We start from the raw sequence: 18462 nt of genomic DNA, 5'->3' as shown, positions 1-18462 counted from the left end.
AGGTCCTGCTGCGCCCCTCGCCCCGAATCAGGCTCCTCGTGTAGCCCCCCCGGCAAGCCTGGGGGGGGGAGGGGGGGGCTCCAGCGCGGAGCATCCCGGGGGGTGGGTCCCAGGGGGGAGTCCCCCGCGCTGTGGGTCACCCCCGTGGCTCTGCCCCCAGCCGGGGGCACACGACACGGGCCGGCACACCCCACACCCCCCGCCCCGGCCCCCCGCCACCCCTGCAGAAATTCCCCCAGGCCATGGCGCTTGCTGGGGCTGAGAAGAAGGAGCAGCAAGAGGAGCGGGAGCCGCCTCCATCCCAACCACCGGGGCGGCTGTGGTCCTCCGGCAAGAGAACACTGGGAGCATCCCCTCCGGATGCACCTGCCCAAGAAACTGCAGCCGGACAAAATCCACGGTGGTCCTACTCACCACCACGGGGACACGGTGGGGACCCCGGTCCCCTGGTGACTCCCAGCCCGGAGGCCCCCCTACGTCAGCCTCTGGCCGGCCACCGCACGCCTTCAGCATCACTTCTAATAACGGCTGCCCCCACCCCCATATAAAGCTAAACCCACAGCATCCGTCCAACATATTTCCCTCCATCCTAAAAACAAGGAGCCGGAGCCCGGGATGCCGTACCACCCCTTCCCGGAGCACTTCAGTCCCCAATCCTGGCTCCAGGTGGAGGTGCCAGGGAGGATGCGCCCAGCGGGATGTGGGGTACCACGCTGCTGCCTCCCCAGCCCACGTGGCCATGGCCATGGCCAGCCGGCATGGAGGGCTTTAATTGCTTCTGCTGGACTTTTATTCCCTTATTATCACGGCAGCATCCTTCAGCTGCCGCAATGTCCCGCAGCAAGGAGCTGGCGGCTCATCCCTCTGCCTCTCCCCTTCCAGCCACCCATCTGCTCACTGCGTTTCTGTATTTTATCCTGGAAAAGAGTAATTTTCTTTGCAACTTTTCTGCCTGGGCAAACTTTCCTAGACCTCTAGCACGTCCGCACCCAGCTGCCTCTTTCCCCATCCCTCCTGCAGGGACCAGCCCATCCTTCCCACCCCTCGCCCAGCATCACCCATAAACCCACTCCTACTCTCAGGAAAAATCATTTTTTTTACATTTGGGTTAAAAAACATAATTGAGCATCAAAAGGACCAGTGGTGCAGTCGGGCTGTCCTTCCTCACCCGTGCTGCATCCAGAACCGGCTCCCCTTCACTCCTACAAAAGCATCATCCCACCTGTTGTGGGTGTTCAGTAGGAATATTTCAATGGAGCAATCTAAATAAATAAAGATAAAATAAATCACAGCCTGTAATATTAAACATCAGGCCTGCTGGGACAGTTTGGACTCTATTAAAAAGCGCTGCACATTCCTCTGGTGACTCAGAGGTTTTATGTGCTAAAGACGACGGTGATGTAGCAGGGTTTTTTTTCCGCAAGGCACTAAATGCTGGGGTTTGGGGGTTAGTTTTTTGGTGCATCGTGGTTCAACAGGTACCAGCCCAGGCTCCTTGCTGGGAGGGTGCTGGGACCCTCACTGGGAGCAACGGGGCGAGTGGAGGGTGCAGGGCTGGGTGGGGCTGATGGGCAGGAGGAAATTTAGTTGCTACTGAGCAAAGAAATCCCTTATAGGTTTTTTGGGTGTTGTTTTTCTTTTTTAATTGATCGCTGAAGCTATTTTATTAAACTTCAAGCTCTTTTTCCCCACCACGAGCCCAGAGGCACCGCAAGCATTCGGGGCTGCACAGGGATGGATGTGTGCCAGTGCTTTGGGCTCAGAGCCATCCTCTGCTCCCAGATGGGATCATTGGCCCCTTGGAACCCAAATCCTGCCCCAATACACCTCACAGACACCTCCCCCCTCCCAGGGCATCTGCGCTGGCTGGTATTTTTGGGTTGGTATTGGCTCCGTCTCCACACCTATAGACATGGCAGTGTCTATAAGCGATGGCAACCTCCTAGGGATGCTAATTACTAATTATCTCCCCTCCCAGGGTGAAGCTGCTCCCTTGCAGCCAAATGTCACCCATCAACAGCTGGGGGTGGGGGAACAGGGGGTCCGGGTACTGGCAGGGACGAAGCTGCATCCTCACCTTGCATCTGACAGAGGATGGCAAGGGGTGGGGATGCAAGAAAAGAGAGAGGAAAAGATCCAATTAGGGTGAAAACTCATTTGTTTGCCCTGCGGTAGCACAGTGGGCATCAGAGGTGGCTGCGGGGACTTTCCGACCACCTGATGGATGTTGGAGTTGGGGGGGGAGTGGGGGCTGCTCTTCCCCCCCCGAAATAGCCGCCAGTGGGAAATGAGTCACCGGTTTCAATCTGGTTTCTCGCCAGCCTGTCCCCGCCACCATCCATCAGACGGGGCTGAGCTGAGCAGATTTTTTTCCCCAGGGAACATTTTTTTTTTGGTGGGAAGAAGGAGACGTGGGGGTGCCGTGGCCCCAAAGCAAGAAGTGAGTAGATGGTTTAAACATCATCCTTCCCATCTTTCAAGTGCTGGCCCCAGGGGTTGAACATAAATATAACAACTGGGGAGTAACGGCAGCATCATTCCCAGATGCTTTGGGGGGCAGGGAACCTCAGCCAGTGATTTTTCAGCTGGTCCCAAGACACTGTTTGGACCCCTGAACCCATGTACCTGTATATGGACCTGACCAAGCCTCCCATGTCATGGGTTAAAATCTTTCCCCTACAAAGCTCTTTCTCTGCCCTGAAATTATTTTTGGGATTGGCCTGAAGTCAAGAGCTTTACCTCAAAAAAATCAGCCTTGGTGCTAATAAGGTGATGTTCCCACACCAGGATCAAGCCCACCTCCAATGAGACCACCCCCTCACAGTGCAGAGGGGACCTAGAAGGGATGATACACCATATGTTGGAGCATATTTGTGGTCAAATCTACCATCTTCCCCCTCCATTTGAACAAAAACCTGCTCCACAGCCCTTTTTAACAGCTCCTCCGATGTCCCATCCTCCAACCTCCAACTATCCGTGGGGGGTCCTGGTCCCTGCGCTGCTGCTTGGAGCCCAGCATCCCATGGGATGCTCCAGCTGTGGCTCCATGGGTGATGAGCGGAGAGGGGTAAAGGCTTTCAGGCACTTCTGAAATTCAGATATTCTCCTGGCCCTCAGGCAGCACCATCACCTCGATGGCCTTAATTCATCAGTGAGAGGCAAGCTGTGAAAGGACAGGCTATCTTCAGCAAAGCCTTGTCGCTCCCCGCTCTCGTGCTGATGAGTGGTGCGGAAGGGTTTGAGCGGCAGCGAAATGGGCACGATCGGGCTCTCAGTAAAGCTGCAATTTCCAACGAGATGACACAAACACTCGGTGGGGCCTCGCCGAGCCCCCACCGCTCACAGCAGCTGAGCATTAAGTGGCAGAGCTCTGGCATTGGTGGCGATATCTCCTCTTGGTTTTATTTCTTGAGGGAACATGTTCATGATTCTGCTTGGAGAAGGCTGCAGGCTGTTGTCCGGCCGGGTTCTGTTTTGTGGGTGCCCACCCAGGTGGGTACGTGGTGATGGTGGTGGCAGTTAACCCATGGTGTGATCCATGGCAGAACAGAGCTGAGGAGGGCAGAGCCATGGGGACGTTTGTGGATGGTGTGGCCCAGCCTGGGGTAACTAGGAGGATGGTCCAACATGCTGGCACAAAGAGCTTTTGGGGTAAAAATCACCTTGAATGGCGAATTTGGAGATGTTTGAAGAAAAGACATCACCCATCTTTGCTCTTTGGATAGAGTTGATGTGACAGGACCCCCAAAACGAACACTGGAGGAAGGGTGGGGGGTCCAGGTCCACTTACAAGCAAAGCGGGTGCCTGTGGAAGCTTTCTGATCTGGTCAGGGCAGTTTGGTCCCACAAATTAATTCAAAAAAACACCAGGACAGATGCCCTCCATCACCTTGCTGTGGGCCAGAGATGCGCCTCAACTACTGCTGCTCCCTGAGAGCTATCCCATTCCCACCAGGACTGGTTCAGAGGTGGAGATGGGTGGAGATGGAGATGGAAAAGGATGGAGATGAAGGTGTAGATGGTGGAGATGGGTAGAGATGGCCACATTCTGTGACTCCAGGCAGGGGGGTGAAACACCCACCCCTTTATTATTTTTAATAAAGGTCCTTCTGGCCCATTTTGGGTCTCTGCTACCTTTCGTTCCCCTTGGGTCAGAAAGTCCCAGGAAGGTGGGATGGACCTCTTGAGGGCTTTGGTCCCAACCCTACTCAAAGCAGGGCCAACCTCAAAGCAGGTCATGCTGCTCAGCACCCATCCAGACATAGTTTCAGCATCTCCAAGGATGAAACCCCGAGGCTGTGCAGAGAGGAGCAGCCTCATCCCTTGGGCCTTGGTGGTAAAATCTCCCTTTCCCAACACAAAATGAAGCTCCTGTGTCCAAACTGGCCCTTCCCAGCAGCAAGGATGTAGGGCACCACGCAGAAGTTATGGTCTTCTCAGATGTTGCCTCAAGCTGAATGGCTCTAGTCCCTCTTCCCTTGGAGGAATATAAAACCTGCTTTCCTGCTCGATGCAAAGTGCAGGAAGGGATTGCTCTCCCCTCCCTGTCATGTTTTTTCTTAACATTTCTCCCAATCCCTCAAATCTTTCATTTTTGACTTCTGTCTCCTTCCAGCCAGGACCTGCTGGTAGACCCAGCAGTGAAGCCAAGTCGCTCACGTTACGTGGAGATCAGGCAGCGGGTTACGTGCTGCTTTGCCTGTGAAGAGCTACATCCTAGCGGAGGATGGTTTCTGCCCCATCGCGTCCTCCTGATGCTCCTTTCCTGAGCTCATCCAACGGACTAAAGTCATGGAAAACTAACCGGAGTGACAAGTGGTTTATTTTCCCACCCAGTGCATCGAATCAGCTCCAGCCCAGCTGCAATATTACCCACGGCACCCATCACCGCAACAGAGATGGAGCCAGAGGGTACCCCCCCCTGCCCCTCCGCATCCCCACGGCTTCTGGAAGAGCTGCTTTCCCCACCTCGCATTTCAAATTGGGGTTCACTGCCTGCCCACACCCCTGCTCAGAGCATCCTCCTCCCACTGAGTGCAGGCAGGTCTCCAGGCAACCCTCGGCATCCTCAGCATTGCTGCCAGCGGTCCCCACGCGTGGCCTGGAGCTCAGCACCTGGGTTAAGTTTTATTGGCAGTGAAGATTGTAGACGGGCTCCTGTCATGCCTGGCGAGCCCCTCGCTTGCCACCCAGCAGGACCCATCTGGCTGCGGTTCTTGGTGCCCGGGCATACCCCAGCTCGGCAAGGAGAGGTGGTGTGCTGGCCCTGCTCCCCTGCCCAGCCCCAAGCTTCTTGCAGGGGCACAGAAATGGCTTGAGCCTTCATCACACTCATCCTCACCCTGCTGGGGCAGAGCTCAAAGTCCTCCATCATTACCAACAGGAGTAAAACAGCAGCACTGGTCTGAACCTCGCTGTCAGTGTTTATCAACCCCAATTCGGGGGCAATGAAGCCCTTTACACTGCTGCTTCATCTTGTTAAAGCATATCCCTGAGGCTGCCCGTGAGCAGGATGTGACCCTGGCACCGAGCACCTGATTCTTGAAAAGCTCCGGGAAAATCATCTCCTGGGAGATGATTACCTGAGCACGGGCCAGGAGAGGAGGTGATGCTCAGGGGGGGTTGTTCCTGGACGGTGGTACCCAAGCAGGGGCCAGGAAAGGAGGTGATGCTCAGGGGGGGTTGTACCCAAGCAGGGGCTGGGAGAGGAGGTGATGCTCAGGGGCAGTTGTTCCCAGGTGGTGGTACCCAAGCAGGGGCTGGAAGAGGAGGTGATGCTTGGGGTGTGTTTTTCTTGATGGAGGGGATGGCTGCCCTATAAACACCCGCAGATGATCAGGAAAATAATCAGGCAGCATCCAAAAGTGAACATGGGAGGCATCACACAGGCTTGGGTATGTCCTCAGCCCCTCCAGCCATGACAGTGAAAGGATCCACGGGACCAGGGGAACAACACAACTTCCCAGCTCCTGAGTTTTCCCACTGCTCTGTCCTCCAGGCAGCTTTGGAGTCCTCTCCATGTTCTCCTTGCACCAGATCCCATCTGCTTTATGCCTTCTTTCTGAAAAGGATTGTCGTTTTTCGCTGTTAATTGCCTGTCACTTTGAATCCTCCTGCTCACCCTCACCCGGGATGCTCTCCCCCACCCTCCTCCTCGCCCCGAACTGCAGAGGAGCAAGCTCGGTTGGACCCAACTTTGAAACATAAATGCCCCAAAACCTTAAAAAAAAGATATATATCTGTATTTTCTATCCTAATTTTATGAATGAATCATCCCCAGTTCCCAAACACATTCCCTCTCCATTTCTGCTGGAGAAATTTGGCTGCTGGTACCCACATGGACCCAGAAAAACCTGGAAACACTGCAAAAATGGGTATTTCTCCCCCTTAGCATGCTGGGTTTGGGCGTGTTGGCTGTCAATCACCCCCCCACACACCTCTGTTAATTAGCTAGACAGTAAACGAAGTCACCCCGATGTCATTTGCTGCCTCCTGCTCTTGGCAGCTCAACAGCAGCAGCATTACCGGCCTGGGAGGCAAATCCCTTCCGTCAGTTTAAGGGAGAAAAGGCTATGGCGCTTCAATAAATGCCAAGAAATGAGCATTTTGAGGGGCTGCAGAGTGAATGGCAGCCCCGAGAGCTTGTCAAATTACCCCGGGAGAGGACAAAAGAAGCATGAAGCCTTCTCACCCCAGCTCGGCTGCTGCTCCATTCTGCGCAAGAGCCAGGGAATATGTCCTTAATGAAAAACAAAGTGGTTAAGGAAAGACTGAAGCAAGATATATAAAATACGTGTATAATATATTTTAAAATATAAAAAATAAATATTTTATATATATATATATAAAAAACACAAAAATCAGCATCCCCTATCTCCAGCACTCGCCTGGGAGCGTGATGGGGAGTGGCTTTGCCCCAGGCTGCCCGTGGGGCCAGCACGGCATTGCTCACCAGCCCCATGTTCCCCTAAAAAACCCAAAATCCAGGCTTGCACCTTGCCCCCAGAACAGGGCAGGTCCCCTCCCACCACTCCTGCGATGCCCTTTCACCACTTTTTGGCATTTTCATCAATTTCTCCATTTCTTTTATGCTTGCCCAAGCACCGACGCATCTGAGGTCTCACCCGGGGGCATTAATGCAACTATTTAATAGCCGTAGCTGAACTGAAAGGCGTTTCGCTCCCATCTCCAGCCCTTCCTAGGGAGTCGTTACAAGAAATTACCAAGATAGGATCGCAGCGCCACGGCAGATTTTATTATTTAATTGCCAAGGTGGGGCAGGGAGAGATGCTGGGGGGTCCTGGCTCCGCATCGGTGCTGGCAGGGATGAGCGTTATCACTGCAGGTCACTGGAATGGGGGGAAAAACGGGGTGATGCTGGTTTGCAGAAGAAACTATTGAAGGTTGGGACCGATTTGGCCTTTCCAAACCAAAGGCAGCACTTATCCCCGATGCCAAGCGGCCAAATCCGTCTCTCTGCCTCGCAAGGTGCTGGCACGCGGCTGCATCTGGCTCACCGGGTGTTTCCATCATCCGTGAAATGTAAAGTTGGAATTTTCTGCTCTCCCCCCCACCCCCGGCATCATCTGCGGAGCCCGGAATCAATTATTCCCACCCGCGCGCTTGCCATCGATGCGCGACATGCTTGGTAGCCGCACATGCGGTGTTGCTGCAGCCGTGCTGGAGCGGGTTGGTAACGGGGTTGGGGACCCCCCCCCCTTTGCCTCTTCTCAGGGTCTAAGGCAGGGGAAAGACCCCCCTGCGAATGGCTGGGGGCTGTCCGGGGGGTGTGGGGGGTGATTTTGGGGCTCACCTGGCTGTGGGTGCCTTCGGGTCCTTGTAAACCCCGGAGGTCTGGACCAGGGCACACTAAGACCCCCCCCCAGCCTCCATCCCAGCCCCACCACCCCTGGGATGCTTGGAGACACCGCCCGTTTGGATAACCACGAGGCCAGCATCCTTCGTCTCTTTCAGGGCTGCCCCCCCAGATTTAAGGAGGAGGAAAAAGGGCTAAGGGATGCAGGAGGGGGGGGAAGGATGCACATCCCCGGTCCCCAGCTGCCGGCTGGCGCATCCCTCCACCGGCAGCCCCCGGGGGTGGGCTCAGCGACGCACGTGTTCGGGGAGGGAGGTGTGGGGATGCGTGTATACACCGTCTATATATACCACCGTGGCACAGGCGCTGGAGAAGTCACAGATCAGAGGAGCCGGCAGCCGACAGCACACCCGCAGGTAGGAAATCTGCTTTAATTTTCCCGTCCTGGGGGGGCTTGGCTGGTTTTATTTAGTCTGAGGATGGTCCACCCCACTTCGATTCACAGATAGATATTCCCCTCCCTGCTAAGGGTTAAATAAAATATCTTCCCAGAGGGAGAAATCCATCCCCTCTGTCCCAAGAGAGGAAAAGTTTCAGCTTCACCATCCAGCCCCAAATTCAACCGGAGTGGAGCCGGAGGGACACAATAAGAGTCGGTGCAGGCGGCCTGCCCAAAGCCCGGGGGGAGCCCACAGGGCGACGGCGGGATCCTCCGGGATGGGTAGAATTTTTTAGTGGAATTTTTTGGGAGTCACCGGACCACGACTTTCCCCATTCAGTATTTCTCCCCCTTTTTCCTTTAGCCAGGTCTTCTCCAGGGCCACTGTGGAATGCTCCAGGAGACGCCTGGCTTGTGAGAAATCCCGTTTTCCCTCCCAAAAGGCACAAAAAGGAGGAAAACTGGGAGGGGGGGGGGTGTTGCTTTGATAATTTTAGTCCCCCTTGAAAAGCAGGAATGAATGGCTGAGACATGGGGATGTGGGGAGAAATGTTCTTCCCGAGCTTTTTTACCTCTAAACAGCCTTTCTCAGCCTCTCCAGCCCACATCTGTGTTTATAGTCACGCCGCGGCGCCTAATTTTGGCCAATTATGGCCAATTACCTGATTGAGGGGGGATCGACAAAAAGAAATGCTTATTTTTCTGGCGAGCACTGGGCATCTGCAGCCAAACCACCCCCCTCTCCTCTCCCCCCCTCCCCCCCCCTCCCCCCAGATCCCTCCAGTTCTCCCTAAAATCCCCCCAAAAGCTGCCGGCACAAGCCAGGGTTTGGGGGAGCCGGGGAAGCGTCGTAGCCGGTGCCAGTGGGGGACACTGTTGGGCAATATTGCGCTTTTTCGACTGGAAAAAGCTTTGACTCCTTCAATGCTGGCTCCCGGCAGGGCCAGATCCTGCCCGGCCGCATGGCTCTTGCCCTCTGGATCAGGCCTTGGCTTTGGGCAGTGTGGGAATTTGCAGGGAAAAAATTAATTTGGGCAGGTTTTGCTGCGGGCATGGGAAGCCAGGAGCTCCTCAGTGTGCTCCTCACGAGGTGGGACTGATCCTGACCCAGGAAAGTGAGAGCATCACTGCATTTAAACCCTTGCGAAGGTGTTGGGGGAAGGACGGTGATCCCACTGCTGCGATAATCCTTGCTGTTCACATCTCCCGTGGGAAAAGGGAATGGAGTATCCCTGGGGAGAGGCAGGGAGCATCTCCCTGGCACTGCTGGTGAGCTCCCAACCCAAATCGCATCAAATCAAGCGAACAAAACCCATCTCAGCAAGCACCTGCTTCCCCTTCCACCTCTTCTCCTCGGGTTATTCGTGTCACACGTCCTCCCTGCTGCCCCCCGAATCAGCCCTTTTATATGGCTGCGTCCCCCACATCATCCCACCTGGAGCAATTAATAAAAGCCACTTGTCCTGATGGATAACCAGACCTCACCGCGATCTGAACCCCAGGCTGGATTTTTTTTTTCCCCAAAATATATAAGGAGGGTGATTCAACTGGATTGAAAACTGAGGATGCACCTGTGGGGCAGCCCATAGCAGCAGGGGGTCCCAGAGCTGGTTTGTGGGATGGAGCGGCCGTACCCTGACAGCCCACCCCTGGGAGGGAGAGGTTTAGTTTTCAGGGAGGAAGAGGAAGGTTCACGCCCAGGAGCAGCCCCAGTGTCTGGGGAGCCACGGGGGTGGCTATGGGATGACACTGGGGCTGTCATATCCTTGGCCAGGGTCAATGGCAGCCCCAGATGTGGGGGCAGTGGGACTGGCCAGTGCACCCCTTGGGAAAGAGTCCAGGTTCAGTTTTCACAGAGGAAAAAATGGGGAAATTTTTTTAAAAAGGAAAGAATGGGGAAAAATGGGGAAAGGGGGGGAAGGGGAAAAATGGGAAAAAAGGCATCCCTCTTTTTTCTTGTGTGGCTGTGGCTGTGAAACTCAGAAGGGGGCTTCATGCTGTCACACCCCCACATCCCTGCCACCCCACCCCCCCGGCACCCCAGTGCAGAAACAAGAGAAAAATCCACCCCACACAGTCCTGCCCTTTGAAAGGGCTGATTTAATTGGGGGGGGGGGGGGCACTGATGCGCAAAGCGGGGGTTGTTTCCTTCTTTCCCACCCGTGCCCCTGCCAGTGATGCTGGCAGGGTACCGCATCCCGCCTGCCCGATAGCATCTTTTAATTAACCAGGAAGAAAAGCCGAGCCGTAATCTCGGAGCCTCCTCTGCAGCCAGATGTGACCTGCTTTTCCCAGGACACCGGACTTGATGTCTCTTGGGGACATGGGAACAGGGTTATGGGGTGGGTTGCAGCCCCCTTCCTGCCTCCACCGAACCCCATTTTGGGGCTGAGTGATTTTTCGGGGGGGGGGGGGGGGGTGCGGGTTGGGTGTTGCCCTCTCCCAGGAGCTTTCTGCCAAGCCTCTGACTCACACTGCCAGCCAGTTTTAATGAGACTCGATGAAGATTAAGCCTTAATTCCAGCTCTTATCAGCTTCCCCCTGTACCCTCCAGCAAATGACAACTGGGAGCCGTCAGGCTCTGTGTCACTGCCTGGCTGGCAGTGATGAAAGGTGACCATGGTGCCTGTCGGGGACCCGGGTGGATGCTCTGCCTCCGTTGCAAGGAGCAGTGGTAACCCCTGCCTTGGTGGGGTGGGAGCCCCTGGCCAGGTGCTCAACCCCACACCAAAAGCAGCTTGAAATGCTGTTGGAGCAACACATGGGCTGCAAAGTCACCATCACCGAGGTCTTCCTCCCCTCTGAGCATCCCGGTACAGGGTTTTCTGGGTGCTGCTCTGGCATGGAGGGACCTTGGTGCCACCAAGGATAGCACCAACCTTCACATCCTCATCCTGCTCCTCTCCATCGCCTCCATCTCGTCTCCTCGCTGGCTTATAAACCTGGTGCCATGCAGCACTGGGACCTGCTCCCAAGGACCACGGGGATGTCAGATCCCTTTTCTCGGCAGGATGAGCGTGAGGGGTGGGTCAGGAGGACCAGCCCTCCTGTTTGCAGATGGCCATGGGGATGCATCAAACGAAATCTCCAGGAATTGGGAGGGAACCGCGTGGCCTTGGTCATGTCACTTAATCGCCGGCTGCCACCGATGTCAGCAAAGCTGGACAGGACTCAGGGAGGTCTTTGGGAATTGGCTTTGCTGCTGCACACCAGGTGGGCTCAGATCCCAGCAATTTCTGCTGAGATAGGGACAGGGGTGGCAGCACCCTAAAAACAGCCAGGAGGGGATACCAGAGCAGGACATCCTCACCCCGCTCCAGCCATGCTTGGGTAAGGAGTGTTCTGCTCAGGGGACAGCTGGGGACGTGCTGCCCCACCACGTCCACCTGCTAAAATAAGCCCTAGCCGGGACTTGTGCCATGAGATAGCCTGGAAAAAATCAAGCTGGGACACACCAGATCTGTTTTGGGGATGAGGAGGCAGCCAGGCTCCTTTCCTGAAAGGATAATTTTGTCAGGGGGACTGGGAACATGCGTGTCTGGGGGGGGGGTGAGGGAAGACAGGCTGAGAACGGGCACATTTCGGTGCACATGCAGGGCTCGGTGGTGCAGGTCCCATCCTGACGGCTCTTCTCTCTCCTGGCTGCAGCTGCTGCCGGTGCCGCCATGAGGGCTGTGCTTTGGGACCTGCTGCTGCTCTGCCTCTTTGCCCGGGTGCGGGGGGACTGCCGGGGGGACTGCCTGCGCTGCGACCGCCACCTCTACCGGGACAGCTTTGACGTCCTTGTAAGTCCCTCTGCCTGCTGGCTTGTCCCCTGCCACAGGCAGCACCCATGGGGGTAGCATCCATGGGTGCTGTGCCAGCTGCATCCTGTCACACTGGGTAGGCACCCTCCTCCCTGTGCCAGGGTTAGGGTTTGGGGGCTTGGCGGGGGGCTTTGGTGGCCGGTCCATGCCAAACCTCGAGGGGAAGGTGCCACCTGCTGTCACTGTTTCTCCTCCTTGGGCACCCCCCAGGGACACCATTGGACAAGATGGTCCCGAGGGAGGATTCAGACCCCAAACCAGCTGCTGGGAGAGATGGGGACAAGGCTGCGACGGCCCAAGGAGGGTCCCAAGACCCCAAGCAACCTCAGCTTTCCTGCCCCACGGCTTGCAGCTTCGCTGCCCCTACGTATGCCGACCCTGGACCCCCCCAGGGGACTCCATCCTCCAAGGAGCCACCAAAATCCTACCCTGAGCCCCAGCAGGATGGGACCAGCTCTGCAGGTGGCTGGCAAACCACAGCACTCTGTGTGACCGGGCCCCCCGCAGCCTCTCTCGCTCCCTTGATTTGCCTCCAACGCTGGGTGGAAAGAGCCACTGAATAGGGGGTTTGGGGTTTTTCCAGCCCCTAACCTTTTTTTTCCTGCTCCTCTGAGCCACGGCCGTGCCCTGGCCAGCAGCATTTCTTTCCCCCCCATTCCCACCCTGCCTCCGGGGGTTTATCTATCGCCTCCCCCCTGCCCTCTTGCCTATTTATTAGCGACGATAAATCACGGCGGGTTAAGACATCCACCCAAAAGGAGCCAGCAGCTCAGGAAGCCCCCAGAACTGGGAAATGTTTCCACAAAACCAGGGGAGACCAGAGACTTCCAGGGATCTGTGGAGATGCTGGAGCACCCCAGTGCCACCCCCTTGCTGGCAAAGCCTTCTGCAATGGCACATCGCTGCCCCCAAGTTTTGGGGCACAACTGCCCTGGTTTTGCCCCAAAATATTGTTTTGCAGTCTGAAGGCACCAGCACTTCTGCAGGCCCCCCCCTTCCTCCCTGGTCCTGCCTCTGGAGCTGCATTTTGCTCTGTCTTCCCCGGCCAGCAAGGTGGAGAGGAGATGGGATGGATGGTTGGTGGCTCATGGGTCCCGTACAAGGTTGTATCTCAAAGCAAGAGTGGTTTGAACCAGGAGCAGAGGACTTTCAAGGCTCAGTTTCAGCTGGCAGAACCATCGTGGTGGGATTGGATACAACCCCCCACCATTTCGGTGGCCAAAGCATCCGCCCTCCTGAGGTAGAAATAGAAGATGCCCCTGAAGTTAGAGGCATGCCTGCACCAGCATTGCAGCTGCCAGAGCAGGACAGGGACTGGCTGATGGAGCTGGTCTTCAAGTTGTGGATGAATCACCTACATCCTGGTCCCCAGAGTCCTCTAGGGATGGTGCAAACCCACAGTGACACCGTTAATGCCAACTGAAGGTCAGAAGGAGCGGCCCTGGGTAGTTTCAGCACTAGACATGGAGGAGCATTGGCTGGTGTTTGCTGAGGGCTCCCAAAAGACCATGAGCTGGCCTGGTGGCAGACGCCATTTCCATGTGAATTGAGAACACAGCAGGGTGGCTGAGGACCGCTGAGATGTTCCCGGTGCTGCTCTGCGGATGGGTGGTAGGACTGCTGGTTGTCTTCAGACTGATGTCCGGGGTGATTCCTCTTGAAGCCTACCAGCTGGTGCTCATCACAGCTCCATGTGATCCATCACCTTTCATCTCCTACACAGGCCACTGCAGTGGCCCATCAGCCATAGATCCTGCCAAAGCCTTGGAGACCCCAGGACAGGATCTCGGCTCCGTGCAGGATGCCCTCAGCATCTCCACAAGGACCCTCTTAGGTGTCTGAGCCTACAAGACCCTCGTCACCACCTCACTTTGGGACAACTATTTTTCTTTTGTCTTTTTGTCTGAAGAGCCTGGCCGCCCTTGGGGATGGAAATAGCTGACTGCTGCGGAGCCATGTGCTCGAGCTGCAGCCCTGAGACACCACGCTGGGACCTGTAGCACTTCCCACCTGGCAAAGTCAATGAACCCATGGTGACGTGCGTCTTTGCAAAGGTTTTAGTCTTGCAGATGGCCTGTAGCGATGAGACACGCCAACGCACTTCAGCATGGGGGTCCCCAGCTGGTGTTAGGCATTTGAAAGAGCCCGCCATGAAGGTGATGCTGGGATGGAGACGCTTCAACGCGAAGGAAGACAACCCTCCCCATCTGGGCCCTCCAGCCCTGGTTTCTTTGGTATTTATTTAGTTTCGTTCTTCTAGGGTTTTCTTCTGGATGGTTTCCCCTGGGTGCTGGTTTTGGTGGTAGTGGCCCACTTGGGGCTATCACCCCACAGCAATGCTGGGTCCGTGTCCTGCCTTAGTGGACGAGGCCTCTTGGAAAGCGATGAGACACAAACATAGAGGGATGCACCCATGGGTGCTGAGGAAGTTTGATGGCACCTCTTGATGAGGCAGCTCTTGGTGGCCTTTGAAGGGACGTGGTGACCAGGGCAGGTTCCTGGGGGCTGGGAGGGGGCAGATGTCACACCTCTCTTTGAGGAGGCATGAAGGAGGATCTGGGAAGCTATAGGCTGGTCAGCGTCACCTCAGTCCTTGGGGATGTGGTGGAGCACATCATCTTGCAAAGCATTTCCAAACATATGAAGGACAAGAAGTTCACTGGGAGCAGCCAGCATGGATTTATGAAGGGGAAATCGTGCTTGACCAACCTGACAGCTTTCTGCAGTGAGACAAGCAGCTTGTCTTGACTTTCATCAGGCTTTGACATTGTCTCCCATGACATCCTTGTGGACAATCTGCTGAAGCACGGGATAGATAAATGGGCAGTGAGGTGGACTGAAACCTGGAGGACCTTGATGTCTTCATGAATGGCCGGGATGATGTGAGAGACGCACCCTCAGCAATGAACGGATGATGCAGAGTTGGCAGGCGTGGATGGTAGACCACAGGCTCGTACTGCCACCTGGAGTAACCTTGCCAGCCTGGAGAAAAGGGCTAGTGGGAACCTCATCAAGTTCAACAAGGAGAAAAGCAAAGTCTTGCCCCTAGGGAGGAACAAGCCCAGGCACCAGGACATGCCATGGGCATATGCCACAGGCACCACCTCCACCCTCCCATGACTCAGTGATTTTTGGGGTTTTTTGGGGCTCATGCCCGGCTGAAGGACCCTGCAGTGCTGAGCACATGGTGGTGGGATGGAAGCATCAACGGGGAAGTGTGGAGTATGTCCAGTGAGGAGCAGGAAGGGCCAGAGAGGGAAGCTGAGCAGCATCTCCACCACCATCTCTGGGAGCCCAGGAATGGGTTTTGGGAGGGGACACCTCCCCAAATGAGGCCAGGCAAGGGCTGATGAGCTGCCAGCACCTTTCCATGGGTGTCTTCCAACACGTCGCATCACTGGACAGGCTGGAAGTGGGGGGATGCTCGAGCACCTGCCATTTGGGGTACACCAGCTGGTGCTGCCTGGTGTCCCACAGCCCTGGGGGGACCAAACCCCATCTGACTCCCATCCCCGTGTTTGCCGCACAGGTCTGCATCCTGGAGTGCGAAGGCGAAGCTGTGCCTCGGGCCACCTGGGAGCTGTGCGCTGCCGCCAGCCGAGCCGCCCCATGGCCCCACGACCTGCAGGACGCTGGCGATCCCTGGCATGGCGCGGTGCCGGCGGTGCCGGTGAGCCCGCTGCAGGTAAGCGAGCTGCTGCGGCGACGGGAAGCCGAGGATGAAGGCGTCGAACCGGCACCAGGCGCCTTCCCGCAGCCACCTGAGGACATTTCCCGACGGCTCGGCAGTTTCCCGCGGGGGATGCGCAGCTCGCGGCCGGCACCGACAGCCAAGGGGGTGCAGAAGCGGTACGGGGGCTTCATCGGGGTCCGCAAGTCGGCGAGGAAGTGGAACAACCAGAAGAGGTTTAGCGAGTTCCTGAAGCAGTACCTGGGCATGTCGCCCCGCTCCAGTGAGTACGACATCGCTGGCGGCATCAGCGAGCACAACGAGATCTAACGGAGACCCACGCCGCCCGGCTAGGTCCGCCATGGCCAAAAAAGTCAACCCTCTACCCCTCTACACCACATGTCCATGGGTGCAAATTAAAAAGGGGGCAAAAAAAAAAAAAAAAAAAAAAAAAATTGGAAATGGCTTAACTTAAAAATGCTGAATTGGAGACTGGGGAGGGATGCTGAGGGTGGCTGTCGGTGTCTCGGTGTCTGGAGGGTGCCTGGGGAAAGGCCCTTTGCTGACAGCCCCCCCCCAGCGATGGTGGGCAACAGGGTTTTACCCTCAGCGCCCAAGAGGTCCGAAGGGTGGTTTGCCCCAAAAGAAAAAAAAAAAATCAAAAGAAGAAAAAACTAAAAAAAAAAAAAAGAGATAAATTATTTAAAATTTTAAAAATATATAAGTAATTCTAAATAAATGAAAATAAATGAAAATCAAACAGAACCTTTTCCTTTTAGAAATTAAATAATTCCTCCCCAAACACGCCAGCTTCACATTGCCAGGCGAGCGGCAACCAGTGTCCTGTGCCGCCACTGGCTCCACCGGGATGCTCAGAGCCCCCAGCCTCTCTACCCTGCAGCTGCCGAGACCACCCATCCCCATCCCCTCCCCAAATTTACAATTTGGGAGAATTTAAATTTTTTTTCCCCTTTTTTTGTTTCTTTTTCCTTTTTCTGCCCCATCCCCACCTCCCCCCGGGTGGCATCTCCCTAAATTAGGGGGTGCACCCCCAGCCCTGCATTCCCTGGGAGAGAGCCCCCCGCTCCCTCCACTCTCGGCTCAGCTGCTACTTTTTTCCCTTTTTTTTTTCCCTTTTTTTTTTTCCCCCTCTCTATTTTCTTCTTTTTTCTTTCTTTCTTTCTTTTCTCTATTTTTTTATTTTTATTTTTTTTTATAGCGTTCCGGCACCGCATCCCAGCACCTTCTGCCAGGCACAGGCAAAATTAACCCTGCTCCTGTCCACCCCAGCAGCCTCCATCCTCTCTCTGACGGACCCCAAAGCGCTTCAGACTCGCACGCGTTCAGAAATCACTTTGCTCTTCACTCACTAAAGCCAGATTTAAACCAGGACCCGACGAATTTCGGCCTCCGCCTGCGACAGGAGCGAGATGCCATGGGGAGGGCGGGGAGGGGACCGCGGGGGAGCGGGCAGAAATTTAAACAAAATAAGGAAAAAAAGGGATTCTTTCAAAAAAAATTGGATTTGGGGCTTTTTTTGTTTTATCTTTTTTTGGGTTGGCCACTGTGAAAAAGCCACCTTGGATCCAGCAGAAAATAAGCCCCCACCCCACATTCCCAGTGCCTTCCCTGGCAGCGCTCAGCATCCCCCAGCCAGGGCTTATACCTTCACATGGGATTTATTTCCAACTTTTCAGATGGGGGATGCCAAGGGGTCGCGTCCCACTGTGGCTCCATTCCCAGCCGCCACAGCGGGGACCGGCTCCTGCCCCAGTGCCCAAAACGCACCTGGGAAACATCAGTTCTTTTTTTAAATTCTTTTTCCCTTTTCTAAAATGTATTTTTCCCTTTTTTTCAGTGTTTTCCCTCAAGTTTTGTAAAGCCTCTGGGGTTGACTTCTTTGCTCAGCAATACAAACCACGCGCATGTTTTTGTTGCGGCCCCCCGCCCCCCCGGCATGCATCGTGTCCCAGTCCCCACGCTGGGACGCGGGTTCCCCCCCCCCCCCCGCCGTGTCGCTCCCAGGATAATCAGAGCCGGTTGATTCTCCTGCCTAATTTGCTACCCAAAAAGCATAAACCTGGAGCGACTTCGCCCGGGTCTTACCCGCAGTGCTGCCCTTCACTCTTTGTAAAAAAAAAAAAAAAAAAGGAATAATAAAATAAATAATATAATAACCCCGATGAAAAAAAAATCCCAGATCTTGTTCTTTTTAATTGTTTCATACAAAGATTTCTCCATTAAACTTGTACATAGCAAAAGGATTAATAAATTAGTTTACTGTTTCTACGATATCATTGCGACTGGCAACCATCACTTGGGTCAACGCAGGTCCCTGCTGCCCCCCTGCCACGGGGGGGGGGGGCGGGGGGGGGTGGGGGTGGTGGGAACGACTGAATGGCCCTGCTCAGCTGGGGAAGAGTTTGGTTTTAAGGGAAAAAAAAGGAGATTTCTGTACATTTGTGTTATTTCCAGGATGGCAGAAATCCCCCTCACGCAGGCTGCTGCAGAGCTACCGGCAGGGTCTGTCCCATCGCACATGTGTCCCTCAGCCAAAAATGGGATGGGATGGGGAGCGGGGGATTAAGGGTTAAAAAAAAAAGGATTTTAGGGTTTAAGAGAAAAGGGGAATTTCTGCACACCCAGAATCCTTTTCCATAGGGATAAGGAAGGCACCCCCAGCGAGGCCCCAGCCCAGCTGGAAGTCCAGGGGTTCAGCTCAGGAGCCCCC

General features: G+C 55.2%; 1 protein-coding gene across 2 annotated transcripts; it reads left to right on the top strand.

Moving 5' to 3' along the window:
• Positions 1-11909: 11909 nt before the first annotated feature.
• On the top strand, positions 11910-17160 carry PNOC (prepronociceptin). 2 transcript variants are annotated; one of them, XM_037392715.1, is made up of 3 exons: positions 11910-12040; positions 15591-16014; positions 16951-17160. In XM_037392715.1, the coding sequence occupies exons 1-3, from the start codon at positions 11921-11923 to the stop codon at positions 16998-17000; spliced, it is 594 nt and encodes a 197-aa protein (XP_037248612.1). In that variant the 5' UTR covers positions 11910-11920; the 3' UTR covers positions 17001-17160. The 2 variants fall into 2 exon arrangements, with proteins under 2 accessions (XP_037248612.1, XP_037248613.1); XM_037392716.1 differs by lacking the exon at positions 16951-17160 and having other exon boundaries at positions 15591-16378.
• Positions 17161-18462: the final 1302 nt, after the last annotated feature.

The sequence above is a fragment of the Falco rusticolus genome, chromosome 6 (genome assembly GCF_015220075.1).
Source record: "Falco rusticolus isolate bFalRus1 chromosome 6, bFalRus1.pri, whole genome shotgun sequence".
Classification (NCBI taxonomy): Eukaryota; Metazoa; Chordata; class Aves; order Falconiformes; family Falconidae; genus Falco; species Falco rusticolus.
This window is presented reverse-complemented; position numbering and strand designations above follow the sequence as displayed.